The sequence below is a fragment of the Pinus tabuliformis genome, chromosome 1_2 (assembly GCF_031772625.1).
Source record: "Pinus tabuliformis cultivar Carrire ecotype Pingquan chromosome 1_2, CPIR1, whole genome shotgun sequence".
NCBI lineage: Eukaryota > Viridiplantae > Streptophyta > Pinopsida > Pinales > Pinaceae > Pinus > Pinus tabuliformis.
The window spans coordinates 293194486-293215726 of record NC_142298.1 but is presented as its reverse complement, the minus strand read 5'-3'; the positions used below and the strand labels follow the sequence as shown (position 1 = coordinate 293215726).

At 38.5% G+C, this 21241-nt stretch overlaps 1 protein-coding gene across 10 annotated transcripts in view; it reads left to right on the top strand.

The window, feature by feature from the left end:
- Window positions 1-19668, top strand: part of LOC149205493 (ER-based factor for assembly of V-ATPase) — a 128518-nt gene extending 108850 nt beyond the window's left edge. Inside the window, exons 4-6 of one of the 10 annotated variants that reach the window (XR_016252463.1) lie at window positions 18594-18679; window positions 18865-19020; window positions 19305-19668. Coding sequence is in view for 2 of the 10 variants with exons in the window: in XM_089395080.1 (XP_089251206.1) it covers window positions 18594-18679; window positions 18875-18964 (176 nt within the window). In the remaining 8 variants the exon portion in view is untranslated. Of the gene's footprint in view, window positions 1-18593; window positions 18680-18864; window positions 19247-19304 lie in introns of those variants that run through there. The other 9 variants (XR_016252461.1, XR_016252459.1, XR_016252457.1 and 6 more) reach the window with 9 other exon arrangements.
- The last annotated feature ends 1573 nt before the right edge of the window (window positions 19669-21241 follow it).

The window sequence follows — 21241 nt, the reverse complement described above, 5'->3', positions numbered from 1 at the left end:
CACCCCATTGTTAGTCCAAGAACTTGTCATTTTATTCAAAGAATGTGATATTTTTGCTTTTTCATGATCAAGGCCAACAGTTCTTGCCTTGTCATACCCAGGGCTCTTGTATCCTTTAGGGGCATCATTTATGGCAAAAACCATTTCGTGCCAATAAGGTGAGCGTAGAACATTGAATGGTATCCCACATGCATAGAGAAACCTGTAAACTTTTGAATCCACATCATTCCTACACCCCTCATCAAGGAAATCTGATATGGTTCTACGCCTTAAAGATGATGACCCTGTGCCTTCATGTCCATATCCACTGCCTTGGGAGGATGCTGAAGGAGTTCTTTGTGATTGTGAGCTTGGTTCAAATAAACCCCTTGAACTTTTTGTTTTGTATTGGGCTTCCTCCTCTTCCCTTATGTATTTGGCTCTATCTGCTGTTGACACCGCTACACAAGTTTTGATTCCTATTTGTTTCTCTCCATCCCATGGCCTTTTCCCGCAGAGGTGTCTTCTAGCACAGGTGTATGAACCTGTGTAATCAGTGTTGCAATGGGGGCAATGAAATTTAGTGGTTCCACCCCCTCTCCCTGTTTCAGCCTTGTGAACATATTTTCACAATGGAGTTTGGTCTTGTTTAGTTTTTTGAGGGTCATGTTCACCCTCCTCCACCTCCTCCTCACTGGGGTTTTCACCCATTTGACTTTCTCCGGCTTCTTCATCACCCTCTTCAGTTTGGGGCCCCCTCCGTTTCCTACTCTCCAGCACCATAATAACCATAAAAGGGACCAGGAAGAGGAAAATGCCAATAAATATCGCCAGGTCCATGGTGTTTGATGTTTGTAGGGTTTTGATTCTTGAATCTGCAAATTAATTTAATTTATTGGGATTAATTAATTTAATTTATTAATTTAATTTAAATACATGATCTTTAAACAGTTAAACTCAAACAACTAAATTAAATTAACTAAATTAACTACCTAACCAGCTAAACTAACTAGATTACTAAGTTACTTACCTCTGCAGGCTTGCTCCTCGCTCCTTGGCACTTGCTCCTCGCTCCTCAGCACTTGCTCTTCGCTCCTTTGCTCTTGCTCTAGCTCCAAACTCAAGCTCAATGTATTTATAATGAATTTCTTTTGGCCCATTGGGCTTATAAAACTAAAATTTTTTTCTATTTTTTTTTTATTTTTTCGGGTCCGACGGATTTTTTTTCCGCAGAACCGCTCCCGGCCCGGCTCGAATCGCTCCCGGAGCGATTTTTAATGTCCGGGAGCGATCAGGGAGCGATCGCTCCCCGATCGCTCCCGGGCATTAAAAATCGCTCCGGGAGCGCCGGAGCGATCGCTCCCTGTGTCGCTCCCTAACAGACCAGGGAGCGCAAATTTTTTTAAGGGAGCGCGCTCCCGAGCCGCTCCTGCCCGGAGCGCGCTTCGGGAGCGGGTTCGAGGGGGGGGGGGGCGCTCCCCCGCAACATGGGTCAATATTATCATAACATCTCTCCTTCTCTATACAACTTGAAGCCTTGCAAAATGGAAGAAACCAATGCAACATGACCAACAATCCTCCTAGGAGTTATAGCTCCCCTCATTGAAGATTTGGGTGCTCCTACATGCTCTCAAGCCTCTAAATATGGAACAACAACCTTCTGATTCCTCTCAACTATTAAAGGAGCATCTTGCAAACCGAAAGATCTCATTTTCTAATCAACACAAGATACTTTTAAAGCATTTGCAACTAGTGTTGAACCTTTCTCTATGACCTCTCCCCATGCATGTGCCTCATCAAAGCTAGAAGGCTCTTCCAACCTCTCACTGGAATGTACAAATGCGACTGGATCAAAAAGTAACTTGTAAAGGCCACCCTCTATCACCCCTCTAGCCAAAGTCATTGAACTAGCTAAATCATTGATGGTGCACTGTTGTTCCTCAAAGGCACTCTCTAATGTATATCTGTCATACAAGAAATTGAAAGGAGGTTCTTCTTCAAACCTGAAACAATAAAATGTGATCTAGCTCAAAAATATTACTTGAGGGCATCTGAAATGAAATGGAGCCAACTCCTTTCATAGTGTAGGTGTCATCGTTGCCCAACTCCATAGTCATGCTTCCCTCTTGCTCTTGAGTCTTGTGTCTTGGAGCTCCATTGTATACATACCAACCAACACTAGACATAGGCTTAGAAGATAAATAAGAAGTCATGGAAAATGTAGTCTCAAACTGAGAGTTCATCTCCTCTACACCTGTAACAATTTTAGTTGCAACTTGTCTCACATCCTTTCTGTAGTTTATTTAACCCCAAATATAGTGCAAAACCTAAGAACACAAGATAAAATAGATAAATCATAAGAAATATATCTTGATATTAAAAATAGAGAGTTATGTTCACTTGCCTCTTCAAGGGAGTAACCTTGAAGGCTTGAAGAGCAAAGCTCAAATATAGTGACAATTCTTGTCAAAACATTACATAACCTTCTACTCAATATATATCTACCTATAGAGAATCATAACTATCTATGGGCTCACTTATAATAAGCATCCACTAACTAATTTGGGTGTTATTAATAAAGAGGACTTCTTTTACAGTGAGTGATATTAACCAACTATTTAGTGAGCCTTGTTACCTTGCATGTCAGCTGAGGTAAATACAAAAAATTTTGCAGCCTTAATCACCACCATTGTGAGCCCATGGTTCACAAGTCAAAGCATTGCAACAACTGTGTTGGGTTTTGTATTAGGCATCCTAGGTCTGTGTCTTGTTCTCGTTATGTGTATCTTGTTGTCTTGGTTGGTCCCTTGTAGTTCACTTCGGGTTCCTCTCATCCTGTATAGGATTGGAGGGCCTTAAGTGAACTTACTTGAGGATTCATGGATTTATGAGAGTCTACTTTTGTAGGCATGATTGCTAGTGTATGGGCTAGTCTAGTTCACGTCAAGGTGCACCTATGTCTTTACCACATGGTCATTGTCTATAGAGTTTATAGGTGGCCTTGGCTTTGGTGCAATATTCCTTAGACTACTCTCATGCATGGCAGTGTCATTTTTGACAACTTTCATGTTTCCCAAGGTAATACACGATTCCCAATGCTAAGTGGTATCGGTGGTAAAAAAGTCAACTTGGTCTCAGATTGCTCAACTTAATGAGAGGAGTCCATGCCATGTTTCGGTTTTACAATCAAAGATGGCGGTGGCTAGTTATAGCTTGGTCAAACTTGGTCGATAGGTCAAACGAGTTTCTTAGTGGCAAAACAAGGGAAACATTGTAGTAAGTAAAAAATGATCAATAGATCGGGAGAAGCAATGCCCATGTGTTAGATTCTTAGGATTCCTACCAGAAATTATGGGACTTGCATAGGTGGCAGTTGACGTGTCATGGCAGGTGATGACGTGGCAACACTAGGCAGAGTTTGGTGATTCTGAGAAAGGCCTAGTTTAAAGCATGGTTAGTTTAGCAATACCCAAGTGCTAGATTTGTCAGATAATCAAGGATGTTGGAGAACCAGGTTCAAGGTGGCTAAGTTGAGTTAGTGAAGGGAGAAAGTAAATTCAAACTAGCCATTGGACAATTCAACTAGCCATTAGAAGGTTTAACTAGTCATTGGAGACTTCACGGATCAAGTAGTTGGGAATCGGACCAAGAAAATAGTTGTTTGAAGATGAAATATTTCTCCATTGTATCAAGTCAAACCTCCAATTCAAGTCACACTCTCTCGTGGAACAAGTCAAACTTCCTCAAAGGCAACTAGTGGAATAGTGAGCTACTTTAGTCTACTATTCTTCATAGTTGACCATAGTGAGCCATTAGAAGAGGGATTTATGGACCAAATTGGGAGATTTGACCCGAGTCGACCCCTTAGTGGGCAAATATTGAAAATATAAGATCAACTTAAAAAGGTGCAAGTTTTACACCCTAGCAAAGGTGAGGTAAGTTAGACACAATATTAATCCAACAACCATGTTACTCTTATTTAGAAAATCCATTTTTTTTTTTTTTAGTTTTTGCGTTAATTTAGGATTTTATTTATTTGTTGATTTTTAATTGATTTATGTTATTAGCAAGTTAAAACCCTTGGAGAAATTGAATTTATTGTTATGTCTAGTCCAAGGATATATACATATTTTATATGTCATATTTTACACTTGTTTCTAGTTAATAATTTTTAGATATGAGCTTGTTTTCTTGGTTGTACGTATGTAAATCTGCAACAAAAACTAGAGACTTCAAGTTCGTAAACAATTAAGTACATTTCTAAAGTCCTCTTGGTGACTCTATGTTAAATGCTTGCTGAGTCAAAAGTTTACATTTCTAGCTATAATTAAATAACATCTTAAAACTAGAAGTCATATATGCTCTTTTGCTTAAGGGCACATATTCCCATTTCTTAGAAAAAGAAAAATTTAGCTTGGCGGAAATTAAAATTTTCTACTATTACATGTTGGTAAGTGAGTTCTAAGGGCTCATTTACCATCCTTTAACTGCCCCACCCTTAGAACTGTGATCTAGGAGTGCTTAGGCACTCATTGGGTGGTTATTCTAAGCCTAATAGATTGTTGTCCCTATGATTTACGCAAAATTTTACAATCTGATTTTACAGTAGAACAAGTTGTTTTGTGTTGAAATATGTAACTAGGTTCGATCTTCATAATGTCTTGTGTAAATTTGATGTAAAGAGAAAAATAAAATTTATTATTGTTATTTTGTAGCATGGGTTTCATGCTCAAGGTCATTTTATTTATAGGTCAAACACCCATTGAGTGCTTCTAGGGCTTTGTCATAAAGTCTAGCAGTCAAAGAGTCATTGTCATATGTAAAAGACCCTATTGGGAACTTTGTATCATGTAAAGAGAATTTATGTAAGTCAAAAAGTGTCAAATGTCCTCCTCCAAGACCAAGTCAACCTACTAGAAGACAAGTCGGCCTACAAGCAATGAAGTCGGCCTCTTAAGGTTGTTCGAGCCTCATATAAGTGTGCCATCGACCTCATTTGGAAAACAAATTCGATCAAGCAAGAAGCAAGTTCGATCACCAAGAAAAGAAGCATAATAGCCAACAAAAAGAGGAGAACAAAAGAAGTGAAATCGAAGTTTTGGACTTGTTTTAGGGCTACATTCTCCCACATGTGTGAAGGGTCTAGGGCATCATTTGTTGCAGAAATTACAGTCATAAAAGGAGCTGAAATCAAGTGTCATAAAGATCAAGTTTGAAGGCCGAGTTGCTAAGGAGAAAGGAGATCCCCAAGTGAAGAAGGAAGGAGACACATCTCACCATATTCCATCCACACGTGCGAGCTAGGGTTTTTGCAGTTAGGCCGAAATTGCAGTCAAGGAATTGTAGGTTCGAATTTGTGAAATTACAGCAGTTCTGAAGCAGGTTGACTTTGTAAGAAGCAAGCTCATCAAGAAGAGGTTTGAATTTGTCTTGGAGGAGTTTTTGTCAAGGGTCTTAGGTCTAGGAATTTGTCATTTGAAGATTCTATAAGAAGAGAAGAATTCTTGTGGGTTTTCCTCACAAGAGGAGAGGTTTTGGCCCTGGCTATCAGCCTACATTTTGTGTCCTCTTGTCTCATTAATCTTCATAGTTTGGTAGCTATTTGATGATAATAACACAAGAATAATCAAGTGAAAGAAGAAATTAATTACAAGTACATCAAGTTAAGTAAAAGAACATCATGAGCAGTTATCATAGCAAGAGAAATCACCCTAATCTAGCTGCCCTTGATTTCTCAGCATGGTATCAAAGCTAAGGTGACAACAACAAGGAAAGGCAGCTTGAAGATCTGAAAAAGGATACATAAGGGCCGAGCATAAGAGGAGCATCAAGTCCAATCATCAAGGAGAGCTAAGTGCAGCAAGAAGGACTAGTCTACACATCACCTTGAAGGAAAATAACTCTTGGAAGAAGAAGAAGACCTGAAAGACCCTACCTCCATTGAAAGGACTCTACACACTTGAAGTATTTTTGGAAGCTTACACATTCAATAATCATCAATCAAAGGAAGCAAGAACACTTCATCATCAAATCAAAGTTATTTCCTTCTCATTGAAGAAATGATCACATCTCGATTATCCTTCAAGAAGATCATATAGCAATCATCTTCAAGAAGGCATCTTCAATTGTCAAAGAAATAATGGAAGTCAACATTATCAAGAAGGCATCGAGTTGAAGATATCATCATCAAAGGAGCATCTTCAATTGACAAGTAAGTATTCTATATTTTATGTCTCAATCTACAATGACTTCTTTCCGAATAGAGAACAACAAACTTGTTGGGTCATTGAATTACCTTCCATGGAAGAAGAGAATAGATTTGATCCTCATAGAAAATGAAGTTAGTGAATATGTCACGGGCTCAATCACCAAACCTCCTCAAGAGCAATCTCAAGCACTATCAAAGTATATGAAAGGAGAAATAAGAGCTCAAAGAATCCTTATTGAGTCAATCAAGGATTCTCTCATTCCTTATGTAGCAAAGTTGAAGACATCGAAAGAGATCTATGAAAAATTGGTGGAATTGTTCTCTGTAAGTACTGTAGGAGAAATTATATCGTTAAGAACCAAACTATACAAGATGAAGGTATCAAAGGAAGAAGGGGTAGCCTCATACCTTATGAGGGTATCTCAAATAAGAGATCAACTACAAGAGCTAGGAGAAGTAATGTCTGATTGAGAGATGACCACCATTGTGCTCAATGCACTACCAGATGAATGGGGCAACTTTGTATCTAGTATCTATGGAAAGAAGGAAACTACCCCATTCAATGATCTATGGTCATTATGCAAAATTGAAGAAACTAGATTGAAGGCAAAGAATGATGTTGGATCAAGTGAACAAACTCAAGCATATGCAACTATGGCAAGGAAGAAAGGAAAGTCTCAGAAAAGATTTCAAAAGAAAATTGACATGTCTAAGATTCAATGCTATGAATGTAATGAATATGGGCATTTCAAAAGGAATTGTCCTAAACTCAAGAAGGACAACAAGAAGAGAAAGGAAATAAATGAAGCCCATGTCACTGAAGAAGTAGAAGAACCTGAAAAGAAGAAGTCAAAGAAGGAAGAAGTGAAAGACCTTTACTATGACTGAGATAACATCATATACTTAGTTCTTTTCAGTTTGTAGAAGATAACAATCATGATGAAAACCATCACAAGTATGATAAGATGCATTATAGCAGAGATTGAGATGACATCATCATAGAGGCATGGAAGGACAATCGGAGTAGAAGTTTATATGGTTGAAGCAATCATAATACATGATAGAAAGGAAGCAACTCATGGCATCTTCATTGGAGGCATAGAAAGATAACTGAAGTAATAGTTTGAATGATTGAAGCAAGTCATCTAGCAAGATAGGAAGATACAAGTTTGTCACACCTCAACTCCACTTAGAAGAAACAAGCGTCACATAGATGGTCTACATTCCACATAATGTGGGATCCACAGTTTAGAAGGATGATGGTATGATGACAAAGATGTGTAGCATGTCAAGTTGGTTGAAGTTTTTTCATCTTCAATCAAGGAAAGGAAGTTGCTAGAAGGAAATCTAGATGACCACAAGAAGGAAGAGGTATGTATATATTTGGTAATAGATAGATAAAGTCATGTCATCACATAGTTGCAGATGAAATGGTTAGAATGCTCTGTCTAATGAGCATGATGAAAGAAAAGGGAACTCTTCCTTAAAAAAAGATTTAGAAGAGGGGTAGGAGCCAAATGGACCCTACCCCACTAGGGAAATTGGTGGGTAGGAGCAAAATGGACCCTATGTCATCAAGTTCTAGTAGGTTATATACTTTGCAATTTTATCCCACAACTTTCTTCAAACAAGACACATGAATGACTAGATGAATCTTGGAGTTGGGTTGGGAGAGCCAATTTGTAAGCCACCTGTCCAATTCATTGTGTGATTTAATAGGGACCATAGAACTTGGGAGCTAGCTTTTGGGGAGCTTTATCTTTGAGTGATGTTTGTTTATAAGGTTGCAGGCAAAGTAACATTTGATCCCCTTTAATAGAAGAATATTTTGATGTATGTTGGTCTACTTGTTTCATTTGATTTTACATTAAAACCTAGTTTTCCTTGAGAATATAGATAACGTCTTTGTTGGTGTGAAGCGTTCTCTTTGTTGCACGAATGTTGGAGGTTCTTGGTGCATAGGTGCCACTGAGAAGGGATTTTGGCCATAAATAGCTTCACAAGGTGTCATTTTGGTAGCTTGGTAAGTGGTATTATACCACGATTTGGCGAGTGGAAGCCACTATGCCCATTTGTGTGCCTTTTCAAAATCAAAGCATCTAAAATAAGTTTCTAAGCACTTGTTGACTACTTTTGTTTGGCCATTAGTTTGGGGATGATATGTAGTGCTCATATTAGATTGTGTACCTTGAAGTTGAAATAACTCCTGCTAATTTCTGTTGGTGAATGTGGGGTCCCAATCCTAGACAATGGACGTGGGCATACCATGGAGCTTAAAGATATGATATATGATGACTTGGGCAACTAAGGAAGGAGTGAAAGTTTGACCCAAGGTACCAAAATGAACCCTTTCAAAAGATAGTTTCTAACCACCATTATGATTGATTTGTTACCTGCTTTTAGGAGTCCCACAATCAAATTCTCTAAGATTTTGTAGAAACTTGTGTTGGGATTGGTAGTGGTTGCAATGTCAGACTTCAGTGCATTCCTACAACAAAGCAGACAACAGACATATTAACCAAATCTTTGCATAGAGGGAGCTTTATCCATTTCAGGGACAAACTGGGTGTAGTTCATAACACCTTCCTCTCTAAGAGGGAATGTTGAATGGAGTTAGAGGAGGAAGGGTTCAACTATATTTAGCAGGTGCACTAAATTTGTCCAAGGGACCCACAAGTGGGGCCAAGGCGTAGATCTACTTTTTTCTATTATTCCTTCACTTAGGAGAAATTCAAATTTTCCTATAATCAAGAATTAGAGCGATCTCAACCATCCAAGGAGATTTAATCTCAACTCTTCGTGGCAGTGGCGGGCCCAGGTAGATTTCTTAGAGGAAAAAGGGCGCAAACTTGGTCATTATGCATCATATCAATGTGTTCTCTCTTTGGCAATAAAGTAGAGCGAATTCCAACACTAGGGTTTTCTACTCAGTGCACACTAGCAAGAGAAAGGAGGTTGTACAACCATCATTACTTTAAGAATTGTGTTTCTAACAATTGAGCGAGTGTGCTTGCACAAAATGCTGTACGAGACTGTATGGAACTTGTGCTGTGCAGAAGAGGGAGGCCAAGTTGGGTTGGTAGAGTCTAACTGGTGCACAAAAGTGCGTTGGTCATTTTCCGAGTGAAGGGAAGTCTTATCCCTCATGTAATTTTCTGAATGCACTATTGCTGAAGAAAAATAAAGAGAACACATAGTTGCAAATTTTCCCCAATGGGGGTTTCCTGGGTAAATTTGTTATGTATGGTTTTATCATGTGCTTGTCTTCATTTGTTCCTTCCTTCCATTGCATAAACTCAATATATTTGTGGGTTAAAGTTAAAGTTCAGTTTCCAGCTCTTTGCTTAGTATAGTTCATAGATTAGATAACTGAGTTTTAAGAAAACTAACAATAAATACACCACCTCCCTCATTGAGTCATTTGTAATTTTATCTTATTCAAGTGAACTGATCTATTCTTTTCCTTACAGTACATACAAATAATTTACTCCTTTTGTTCTGTTTCTCACTCTTGGTAATCGCTGATCAATCTTGGTGAACTTATGGTATGTGAACATCTTCTTGTTTATCATTTAGGTGTTGTGATAAAGCTGCATTTTTCTTTATTTGAATTAAGGTTTGGTAAAGAGATCACCTTAGATATGTTGTCTCCTATGACTTGGACATAAAGGAGGGGCTATATATTAGCCCTTAAATGGTCATTACTATGAGTAATGTAGTTATGTACATGTAATAAGAGATGATTTATTATGAGGGTCATGTAGTAGTAGTTATGTTGCTTTAGGTAATTAGTGCACATGTATGTGTCGTTATTGTACATGTGCTTTAATGCATGACATGTTCTTAATAAACAATCCCTGATTGTTGTTGATCCTAATATAGCGGGCACAAAGTGCCGCTTCATGTGGTGTAAAAATAGTTCCTATAAAGACTGAATTTTATCATTACCACCAACACTTAATACAAATGAGCATTTTGTTGAGTACATTTTTTGGGATTATGTTGCATTCATGTGTATGGGTCGGTTATGACTGTCATATGCATGTACACCTTACAACTAACTCTGTTCTTGTCTTTCCAAATTGTGCAACTTGGGTGGAGAAATTGCGTGCAACATTTTTTGGTTGGGAACTATTTCAGCACAAGAGGAGACTAATCGTTAATTGACATAGTTCTAGATTGATTATCCATTGATGTGAGAGACTAGAACCATCACCACTAAGTAGATCTAAGCAGATTGCTAGTTCTAATATTATTACTTCCTTCTTCCTACTGATTATAGCATCTGCAAGAGATTATTTTGACATTGGATCAGATAAAGATGTTAGAGCAGGGTTGTGTGGGAGTGCCCCCCTCATGTCCTCGCTCCCCCGACAAAAAAAAAACACTCCCTGTTTTTTCAGGAGCGTTTAGGGGAACGGTCAAGAGCATTCACTCCTTGACTGCTCCTGTACGTTTCGGGAGCATTTTTTCAGAGGAGGAAGTGGTCAAGGAGCAATCGATCCCGAACACTCCCTCCTCTAAAAAAACGCTCCCGTCCAAAAAAGGCGCACGATCGAGAGGGAGGGCAACGATTGACGACGGAGGAGGAGAGGGAAAAGGGAGGGAAAGGGGAGGGGGAAAAACATAAATAGACCCTTCCCCCTCCCCATTATTCACTTCATCCATTGAGAGCAAGAGGAGCAAGAGAGAGTTTGGAGTAGTGTTGCAGGGGAGTGCCCCCCCCCCCCCTTGATCCCGCTCCCAATCCGCGCTCTGGGCGGGAGCGACTCGGGAGCGCACTCCTGAAATCGCTCCCTAAAACAAATTTGTGCTCCTTGCCTTTTTCTGAATCGATTTAGGGAGCGTCGCTCCGGGAGCGATTTTTACAACCCGGGCGCTGTCAGGGAGTGATCGCTCCCGATCACTCCCGGCGGCGGTGAGCAATGCTCGAAAAAAAATTGCGTGGAAAAAAAAATACGTCAGAAAAAATAAAGCGACGGGTAGGAAAATAAAGGGAGGGAGGGAAGGGAGGGAATATAAATAAACCCTCCTTCAAATGAATTTCATTATTTGAGAGTGAGAGCAAGAGAGAGTGAGGGGCAAGAGAGAACAAGTGAGAGTGAGAGCAAGAGAGGGCAAGGAGCAAGGAGCAAGGAGAGAGCGAGAGAGAGCAAGGAGCAAGATAAAGCAAGGAGCTAGGAGAGATTGAAGAGCTTGCAAGGGGAGATTGGAGGCCAAAGAGGTAGGCTCTACACACTATTCTAGCAATTTTTTTTTAATGTTCATTCCTAAATAAATAAATATTTTTTTTCTCGATTTCCCATTCCCATTCGCATTCCATTTTTTTGCAGATTCAAAACTTCAAATTTCAAACATCATGGTTATGTTTCCTGGCATTTTCTTCTTCTTGGTTCCTTTTTTGGTTATTATGGTGTTGGAGAATAGAAAAAGGAGGGTTGAAAATGAAGAAGGGGATGAAGAAGTGGGTCATAGTGGATTTGATGAAAACCCCAGAGAGGAGTACCTTGGTGAGGAGGAGCTGGAGGAGAGTGAACATGAGTCACCTCAGAAAACTAAACAAGACCAAACCCCATTGTGGAAATATGTTAATAGGCCTGAAGCAGGGAAAGGGGGTGGAACCACTAAATTTCATTGCCTCCATTGCAACAATAATTACACAGGTTCATACACCCATGCCAAAAAGCACCTTTGCGTGAAAAGGCCATGGGGTGGAGATAAACAAATAGGAATCAAAACTTATACAGGTGTGTCAGCAGCAGATAGAGCCAAATACACAAGGGAAGAGGAGGAAGCCCAATACAAATCTTAAATCAAAGGGTTTCTTTGAACCAAGCTCACAATCACATGCACAAAGAACTCCTTCAGCATCCTCCCATGGCAGTGGATATGGAGGCACAGGGTCACCAAGTTTTAGGTGTAGAAGCATATTAGATTTCCTTGATGAAGGGTGTAGGAATGATGTGGATTCAAAAATTTACAGGTTTCTTTATGCATGTGGGATACCATTCAATGTTCTTCGCTCACCTTATTGGCATGAAATGGTTTCTACCATAAATGATGCCCGTAAAGGATACAAGAGCCCTGGGTATGAAAAGGCTAGAACCATTGGACTTGATCATGAAAAAGCAAAAATATCACATTCTTTGAGTAGAATGACAAGGTCTTGGACTGACCATGGGGTGCCCATTGTATCTGATGGATGGACAAATGTAAAAGGCAAAACATTGATAAGTGTTCTTGCTATGTTTGTTAGTGGTGCCATCTTTCTTTCAGCATATGATTACTCAAGCAAGTTCAAGGTCGGCATCAACATTGCAGAACCATTACTTGAAACAATTGACCGTATTGGGCCATACAATGTCATCCAAGTCATCACTGATAATGCTCCTAATTGTGAGGTAGCGGATCAATTATTGAGGATAAATACCCCAACATATTTTGGTCTCGGTGTTTGGTTCACACAATGAACCTTTTGATGCATGATATTGTTAAGAACAAAAACCAACAACACAAATGGATTGGTGATTTGTACAAGAGAGGCAAAGAAATGATAAAATTTATTACAAATCATAGCAATACCCATGGCCTTTTCCGAAGTCACTCAAGATTGGAATTATTGAAGATTGCGAGGACTAGATTTGGTAGCTATTACCTCACCTTCAGGTGCCTTTTGAAGGTAAGAGAGTCATTGGCTAGCATGGTATCAAGTCCACACTGGCAGGTATTAAAGGAAAGGGCTACAAATGCAGCTGACAGGCAAGGTTTTGAATAGGTGGAGGAGACCGCTCTTGATGGTATATTTTGGGCACGTGTGAGGCAAGTATTGGATTTCACCAAGCCCGTTTATCACATGATTCGGTTTACAGGTACAATAAACCACTGATTGGGGAGGTGTATGAGCAGATGGATACCATGTTGGGGCAAATAAAAGATATTGTTCATAAAAATGATCTCAACTTGTATACATTGATTCTCAATTGTGTGTGTACACAATGGGATAAAATTAATGTTCCACTACATGCCTTGGCATATATCCTTACGCCAAAATACTATGCATCTTGGTTGGGCCAACTTGCACCAGGGGGTGGGGTTCAAGTCAAACCGCATATAGATGAAGAGGTATCTATAAGATTTTTGCAAGCATTAGACAAGTTGATACCTGATAGGGAGGAATGTGCTAGTCTATGTCTTGAATTAGGCAGATACTTCAGTTGCACTGGTTTGTTTGGTACCTTCCATGCAATGGAAGATAAAGACAGATTTGATGCTCACATGGTGGGAAGCATATGGCGGCCAGGGACTTTTGCCAAAATTGGCAAAAAAAGTTCTCTCACAGGTTGTAAATACTTCTTCTGCAGAGAGGTGTTGGAGCACCTACAACTTCATACATAATGTGAAAAGAAACAGACTCAATGAAAACCAGGCAGAAAGCTTGGTTTATGTGCACTACAGCTTGAGGTTGTTGAGTCATTACTGTGATCGGGCTTATGAGGATCCAACATATAAAATTTGGGACAACCACCCAGAGGATGATAATTTGGAGGATGGCACTATACATCTTGAAGAATTGGAAGTGAAACTTATGAGAGATGAAGATGAAGCAACAACCATGCCACCTCCACCATCCAGTAGTAGTGCTCGAGTTCCGAGTCTTGTTTCTTTGCTGTCGCCGCCTCCATCTACACCCTCACGTGGAGGGCATGTGCCTTCTGGTTCTGGTTGTCGGTCTGTGCGGGAGGAGACTCCTAGAAGACTACAATGACTTGCTCATAAATCAGACATTTCTCATGGCAAGGGCCACATGAAGTAGTAGATAATAGATTTACTTGTCTTTTCTAGTTTCCAGTAGTTTTCATAACTGTTGACAGTTGGCTCTTTCATATTTATTATGATATTTTTTGTAAACAATATATGACAATTTAAATTGAAGTTTGAAGTTGTCAATTATAACTCATTGGTAATGAATTGAGAATGTGATGCTTCGTGAAAGTTGTTTCATTTCATTTCATGTTAGATATTATTTGTTGTAATGGTTAAACTTAGCTTACAAGTACAACTTTGGTGATCAATGATGATAAATGTTATATATTGAAATTTTCAATTTTCAATTTTGAAAGCTTGAAGTTGAAACTTTAATATTGATGAATCATGATTCATGAGACTCAATATGTTGTATGTTACTAACTTGTGGACGTGGTTTATGAAGATTATAACTTCTAGATGATTGATGTTATATGGTTCAATGATCAATCTATGTTTTTTTATGTTTTTTATATCTAATTCATCATTCTACATTTTTTTGTTGACATATATGTATCAAAATATACTATATATATATATATATATATAATATAAAAAACGCTTCGGCATTCGCTCCCAAACCGGGAGCTTTTGAAAATGTCGCTCTCGCACCCGTTTTCGCTCCCGCTCCCAAGTAACACTGGTTTGGAGCTTGGAGAGAGGAGCTTGGTGAGACTCAATATGTTGTATGTTACTAACTTGTGGGCATGGTTGATGAAGATTATAATTTGTAGATGATTGTTGCTATATGGTTCAATGATCAATCTATGTTTTTTTTATGTTTTTTATATCTAATTCATCATTCTACATGTTTTTGTTGACATATATGTATCAAAATATAAAATAAATAAATAAATAAATAAATATATATATATATATATATATATAAAAAACTCTTCGACATTCGTCCCCAAACTAGGAGCTTTTGAAAATGTCGCTCCCGCTCCCAAGTAACACTGGTTTGGAGCTTGGAGAGAGGAGCTTGGTGAGAGAGGAGCTTGAGGAGCTTGCAAGGGTAGATTGGAGCTTGGGATTGAAAGCCAAAGAGGTAGGATCTACACTCTAATCTAGCATTTTTTTTTAATTTTTTTAATTTTTTTTATTATGTTCATTGCTAAATAAATAAATAAAAATCTCTATTTCCCATTCCCATTCCTCTATTTTTTTGCAGACTCAAAAATTCGAACTTCAGACATCATGGTTATTATATGGCTTGGCATTTTCTTCTTCTTGGTTCACTTTTTGGTTATTATGGTATTGGAGATTAGAAGGGTTGATCAAGAAGAAGATGAAGAAGTGGGTTATAGTGGATTTGATGAAAACCCCGGAGAGGAGTACCTTGGTGAGGAGAAAGAGAGTGAAAATGATTCAGCCCAAAAAACTAAACAAGACCAAACCCCTTGTGGAAATATGTTTTTAGGCTTGAAGGAGGGAAAGGGGGTTGGACCAATAAATTTGAATGCCCCCATTGCAACAAAACTTACACAGGTTCATACGCCCGTGCCAGAAGGTACCTTTGTGGGAAAAGGTCATGGGATGAAGATAAACCAATAGGAATTAAAACTTGTGCAAGTGTGTCAGCAGCAGATAGAGCCAAATACATAAAGGGAATAGGATGAAGCTCAATACAAATCTAAAAGTTCAAAGGGTTTCTTTGAACATAGCTCACAATCACATCAACATGCACAAAGAACTCCTTCAGCATCCTCCCATGGCAGTGGATATGGAGGCACAAGACCAAACATCTCTTTAAGGCATAGAACCATATCAAATTTCCTTGATGAAGGGTGTAGGAATGATGTGGATTAAAAAATTTACCAATTTCTCTATGCACGATACCATTCAATGTTCTTCGCTCACCTTATTGGCATGAAATGGCTTCTGCCTTAAATGATGCCCCTAAAGGATAGAAGAGCTCTAGGTATGACAAGGCTAGAACCGTTGGACTCGATCATGAAAAAGCAAAGATATCACATTCTTTGAGTAGAATGACAAATTTTTGGACTGAGCATGTGGTGTCCATTGTATCTGATGGATGGACAAATGTAAAAGGCAAGCCATTGAGAAGTTTTCTTGCTGTGTCTGTTAGTGGTGCCATCTTTCTTTCAGCATATGATTACTCAGAGGAGTTCAAGGCCGACATCAACATTGCAAAACCATTACTTGAAACAATTGAACGTATTGGGCCATACAATGTCATCCAAGTGATCACTGATAACGCTGCTAATTATAAGGCAACGGGAGCAATTATCAAGGATAAATATCCCAACTTATTTTGGTCTGGGTGTTTGGTTCACACAATGAACCTTTTGATGCATGATATTATTAAGAACAAAAACCAACACTACTAATGGATTGGTGATTTATACAAGAGAGGCAAACAAATGATAAAATTTATTACAAATCATAGCAATACCCATGGGCTTTTCTGCAGTCACTCGAGATTGGAGTTGTTGAAGATTGCGAAGACTAGATTTGCTAGCTATTACCTCACCTTCAGGTGCCTTTTGAAGGTAAGAGAGTCATTGGCTAGCATGGTATCAAGTCCACACTGGCTGGTGTTAAAGGAAGGGGCTACAAATGCAGCTGACAAGCAAGGTTTTGAACAGGTGGAGGAGATTGCTCTTGATGGTCAGTTTTGGGCACGTGTGAGGCAAGTATTGGAATTCACCAAGCCCATTTATAACATGAATCTTTTTACAGATACAGATGAACCAGTGATTGGGGAGGTGTATGAGCAGATGGATACCATGTTGGGGCAAATAAAAGATATTGTTTAGAAAGATGATCCCAACTTGTATACATTGATTCACAATTGTGTGTGTACACAGTGGAATAAACTTAATGTTCCACTACATGCCTTGGCATATATCCTTATGCCAAAATACTACTCTCCATCTTGGTTGGGGCCAACCTACACCCGAGGCAAAATACTACTCTCCATCTTGGTTGGGCCAAACTGCACCCGGGGGTGGGTTAGGGTCAAATCCCATACAGATCCAGAGGTATCTACAAGATATATGCAAGCATTAGACAAGTTGGTACCTGACAGGGAGGAGTGTGCTAATCTGCGTCTTGAATTAGGCAGATACTTCAGTTGCACTGGTTTGTTTGGTTCTTTGCATGCAATGGAAGATAGCGACAGATTTGATGCTCTCACATGGTGGGAAGCATATGGTGGCATGGGACATTTTCCAAAATTGGCAAAAAAAGTTCTCTCACAGGTTGTAAATACTTCTGCAGAGAGTTGTTGGAGCACCTACAGCTTCATACATAATGTGAGAAGAAACAGACTGAATGAAAACCAGACAGAAAGCTTGGTTTATGTGCACTACAACTTGAGGTTGTTGAGTCATTATTGTGATCAGGCTTATGGGGATCCAACATATAAAATTTGGGACAACCACCCAGAGGATGATAATTTGGAGGATGGCACTATACATCTTGAAGAATTGGAAGCAGATATTATGAGAGATGAAGATGAAGCAACAACAACCATGCCACCCCCACCATCTAGTAGCAGTGCCAGTGCTCGAGTTCCAAGTCTTGTTCCTTTGCTGCCGCCGCCTCCATGTACATCCTCACGTGGAGGGCATGTGCCTTCTGGTTCTGGTCGTGGGAGATTCCTAGAAGACCACCACGACTTGCTCAAAAATTAGAAATTTCTCGTGGCAAGAGGAAGCTGTAGATAATAGATTTACTTGTCTTTTCTAGTTTCTAGTAGTTTTAATAACTGTTGACTCTTTCATATTTATTATGATATTTTTTGTAAACAATATATGACAATTTAAGTTTGAAGTTGGCAATTATAACTCATTGGTAATGAATTATGGATATGATGCTTTGTGAAAGTTGAAAGTTGTTTCATTTCATGTTAGATATTCTTTGTTGTAATAGTTACACTTAGCTTACAAGTACAACTTTGGTGATCAATTATGATAAATATTATATATTGAATTTTGAAAGCTTGAAACTTTAAGATTGATGAATCATGAGACTCAATATGTTATATGTTACTAACTTGTGGACGTGGTTGATGAAGATTATAAGTTCTAGATGATTGTTGTTATATGGTTCAATCTATGTTTTTTTATATCTATTTCATCATTCTATATGGTTTTGTTGACATATAGGCATCAAAATATAAAAAATATAAAACAAAATATGTTATATAAAAAAACGCTCCCGGATTTACTCCCAAACCGCGAGCTTCTGAAAATGTCGCTCCCGCTCCCAAGTAACCTTGTGCTAGAGTACTACTCCAACTAATTCAATTGCCAAGTTGTTTGAGTGCAATAAAAAATGTGTTGATGACTATCTGTTATATCTTGTCAAGCTTACAACTTTTAGCTTTTATTTTTCTCATGTTGTTTGAGGAACACTACTCTCTTTTTTTGACCTCACACAACTTTTGTGCTATTATTTTATTCACTGACACTGCATTTTGAGTTGTATTAGAAACTAACTTGAGACTTCACCTTTTGCCAGATATCATTCTATTGTTCACAGGGTTTCAAAATTTATAATTGTTTAGATGTGAAGGTTCAAATGGTTTTTGTGATTTCATGTATTGTGGCAATCCTTGATTCAGTGGTATTTGCAGGTTTACATGTTATTGTAATAATGTTCACTGGCTACTTGGTTGGGTATGCATCATTCCGAGCTTTGTTTGGACACAACCCAGTTATGGTAATATATGATGTGGATACTCTTTCTATATTTCCTGTGGATCAACTTGCTCAATATTTCATTTTCTTGTGTTATCGATTTTGCTGGTTGAAGTAGAAATCCAAGGTTAAGAGTATTTTGCCAAGAAAAGTCGTTACATGAACAAAATTTTGAATCTGACTGAATATTGGTTGGTAACTGGTAAGAGTTGTACAGAATGCTGCAGGAGGAATTTGTGGACTGGTGTCAGCTATGTTGCTTGAGACTTTACTATTTATCATTAGAAGTTCTAGTTACCAGATGTAACCAGCGTCAACTACACTATAACAAAAAGGAAGAAATGTTTCAACCTTGAAGAAATGGTAATCAAAGGTAGTATAATAGTTGGTATACTTTTTTTTTATTTGCTGGAACTCATATAGCATTTTGTACACCAACATTAATCTCCATAATGATTTACAGGTCAAGTGTTCCTCTATTAGGCCACGTTTTCCAGATTTGAGGATTAGTTAGGAGATCAATTTCTTGCATGATTGAGATTTAGCATGTTTTGAAAATAAGGACTGATATTTCCATGGTATTATTTTATCTCACTCTAATGGATGCATGTCTTAATATTGATCATACAAAATCTGTCATTATGCAGTAAAAACCTTGGATATTGGAAAGCGAAGGTAATATTGATTAAAAAATCATCCAGATTTTGGACCTTCCTCTGTTTCCTTTGCAAACTTGTGTGCCATAGCCAAGCTCTGGCCATGTCTCGTATGGCAGAAAGTTTTTCCTATTCCACTTATGTAATTTGTAGACTTTTTGGTGTCTAGAATATCTAAAATCTTAGCCCTGGTCTATTTCTGTTTGCACTCTATTTCTGGTGGTAAAACCAAGTGTTCCATGGAAATGTGCCCCCTAGGGCCGGGGCCACGCCCTCCACACTTTGCACACTTCCCACTGAACCCAATTTTTTTGTCAACAATCTCTTAAAAAAAAATATTTCATTTTCAAAGTGATTTTGTCTTTTGCATGAGAATAGTGAGCTGCCATGAGCTAGCTGCAGCTTCCCTTTTGGTGATTTAGCTATTCAATGGGAGTGATTTAGATCTATCTTGGTATTAGTATTTACATTGCATAATGATGAATTGTTATTATTGAAATTGTTATTTTTATATTTATGATCTGAGACACTGCCTCTCTAGGCTAGGGATTCCAATGCCCCCTGCCCCCATTAATTTCCTTGAAAATTTAGGGGTGTCTTCATATATTCTAATGTGCGTTTCCTCCTCCTACCAATGTTTTAAAACTCCGACTCCTACTCCGACTTGGCCGAGGGTCAACTCCGACTCGGTATCGACTTAGTCGGCTCAATTTCAATGACTCGGTCATTGTAAAAAATACATTAAATATTTTTTTTTATAAAAACACATAATTTTAAAGATTTTCATTCATGTTTCCAAATGCACAACATTAGAATATAGATAGAAGAGAACATATGATCAAAGTAGACTCATGAATATATCCATTATATCAAAATGACACCCAGTGGACTGTCCAATACATACACGATGATGATATAGAGATCAAAACAAAAATGCATAACCAAGGAGGCTATAAATGGTCTCTACAATAGAAGTTTGTGACCAGTACTACTAGCTACTACTAGAGTTGCCAACATCATCTGGCTCAATGTTACTTGGGAGCGGAAGCGAAAGTGGAGAGCGAGAGTGAAAATGGAAGCGGGAGCGACATTTTCAAAAGCTCTTGGTTTGGGAGCGAATCCCAGAGGAGTTCGACAACCAATGTCACTAACATCAAGGTACATAGAGGGATTGGTGCTCTTGATTAAATACGAGTTCCATACCCTAATACATGACAAAATTCAATGGAAACATTGCAATCCTCCAATCTTGAAATCCTGAAAAACTGATAAGTCTGCTGGATTTTGAATGAAATCTAAAATTCTACTTTCTCCATATGAAATCCAATGACGTCGGAACCACTCTCAAACATCCTGAGTCATTTCATGGTAATGTTAAAAATTTAAGTAAAAGGATGAAAATGAAGATTAAGGAGAATGTCAGTGACATTCTCCTTAATCTTCATTTTCATCCTTTTACTTTAAGAATTTAACATTACCATGAAATTTGAATAGCATATCAATACTAGGAGAGGGGAATGGACCCCAAATAGCACTTAACCAATTTAGAAAACACCTTGGAGTCCCCAACAATCAGCTAAATGTTAAAAAGTTAAAAAAAATTAGAAAAATCCCTGTTTTTTGGGTGACTGGCCGGATTTAGTGACTCGACCGAGTAGATGTGGAAACGCCCGGGTTGACCGTGTCATGACTAATTCGGTCGAGTCATGCAATAACTCGGCCGAGTCAGTCATGACTCGGCCTCCCGAACTGGTTTTTCTGTCAGGTCATAAAATTCTTCAATGACTCGGATCAACTCGGCCGTTTTGGATTTGATTCGACTGAATTTTAAAACAGTGGATCCTACACTCCTGTGTTCTGGAAACTTGTTGGAACATTGGGTAAAACCATAATTTTTACACATAGGAGAAATTAAATTAAACGAGTAA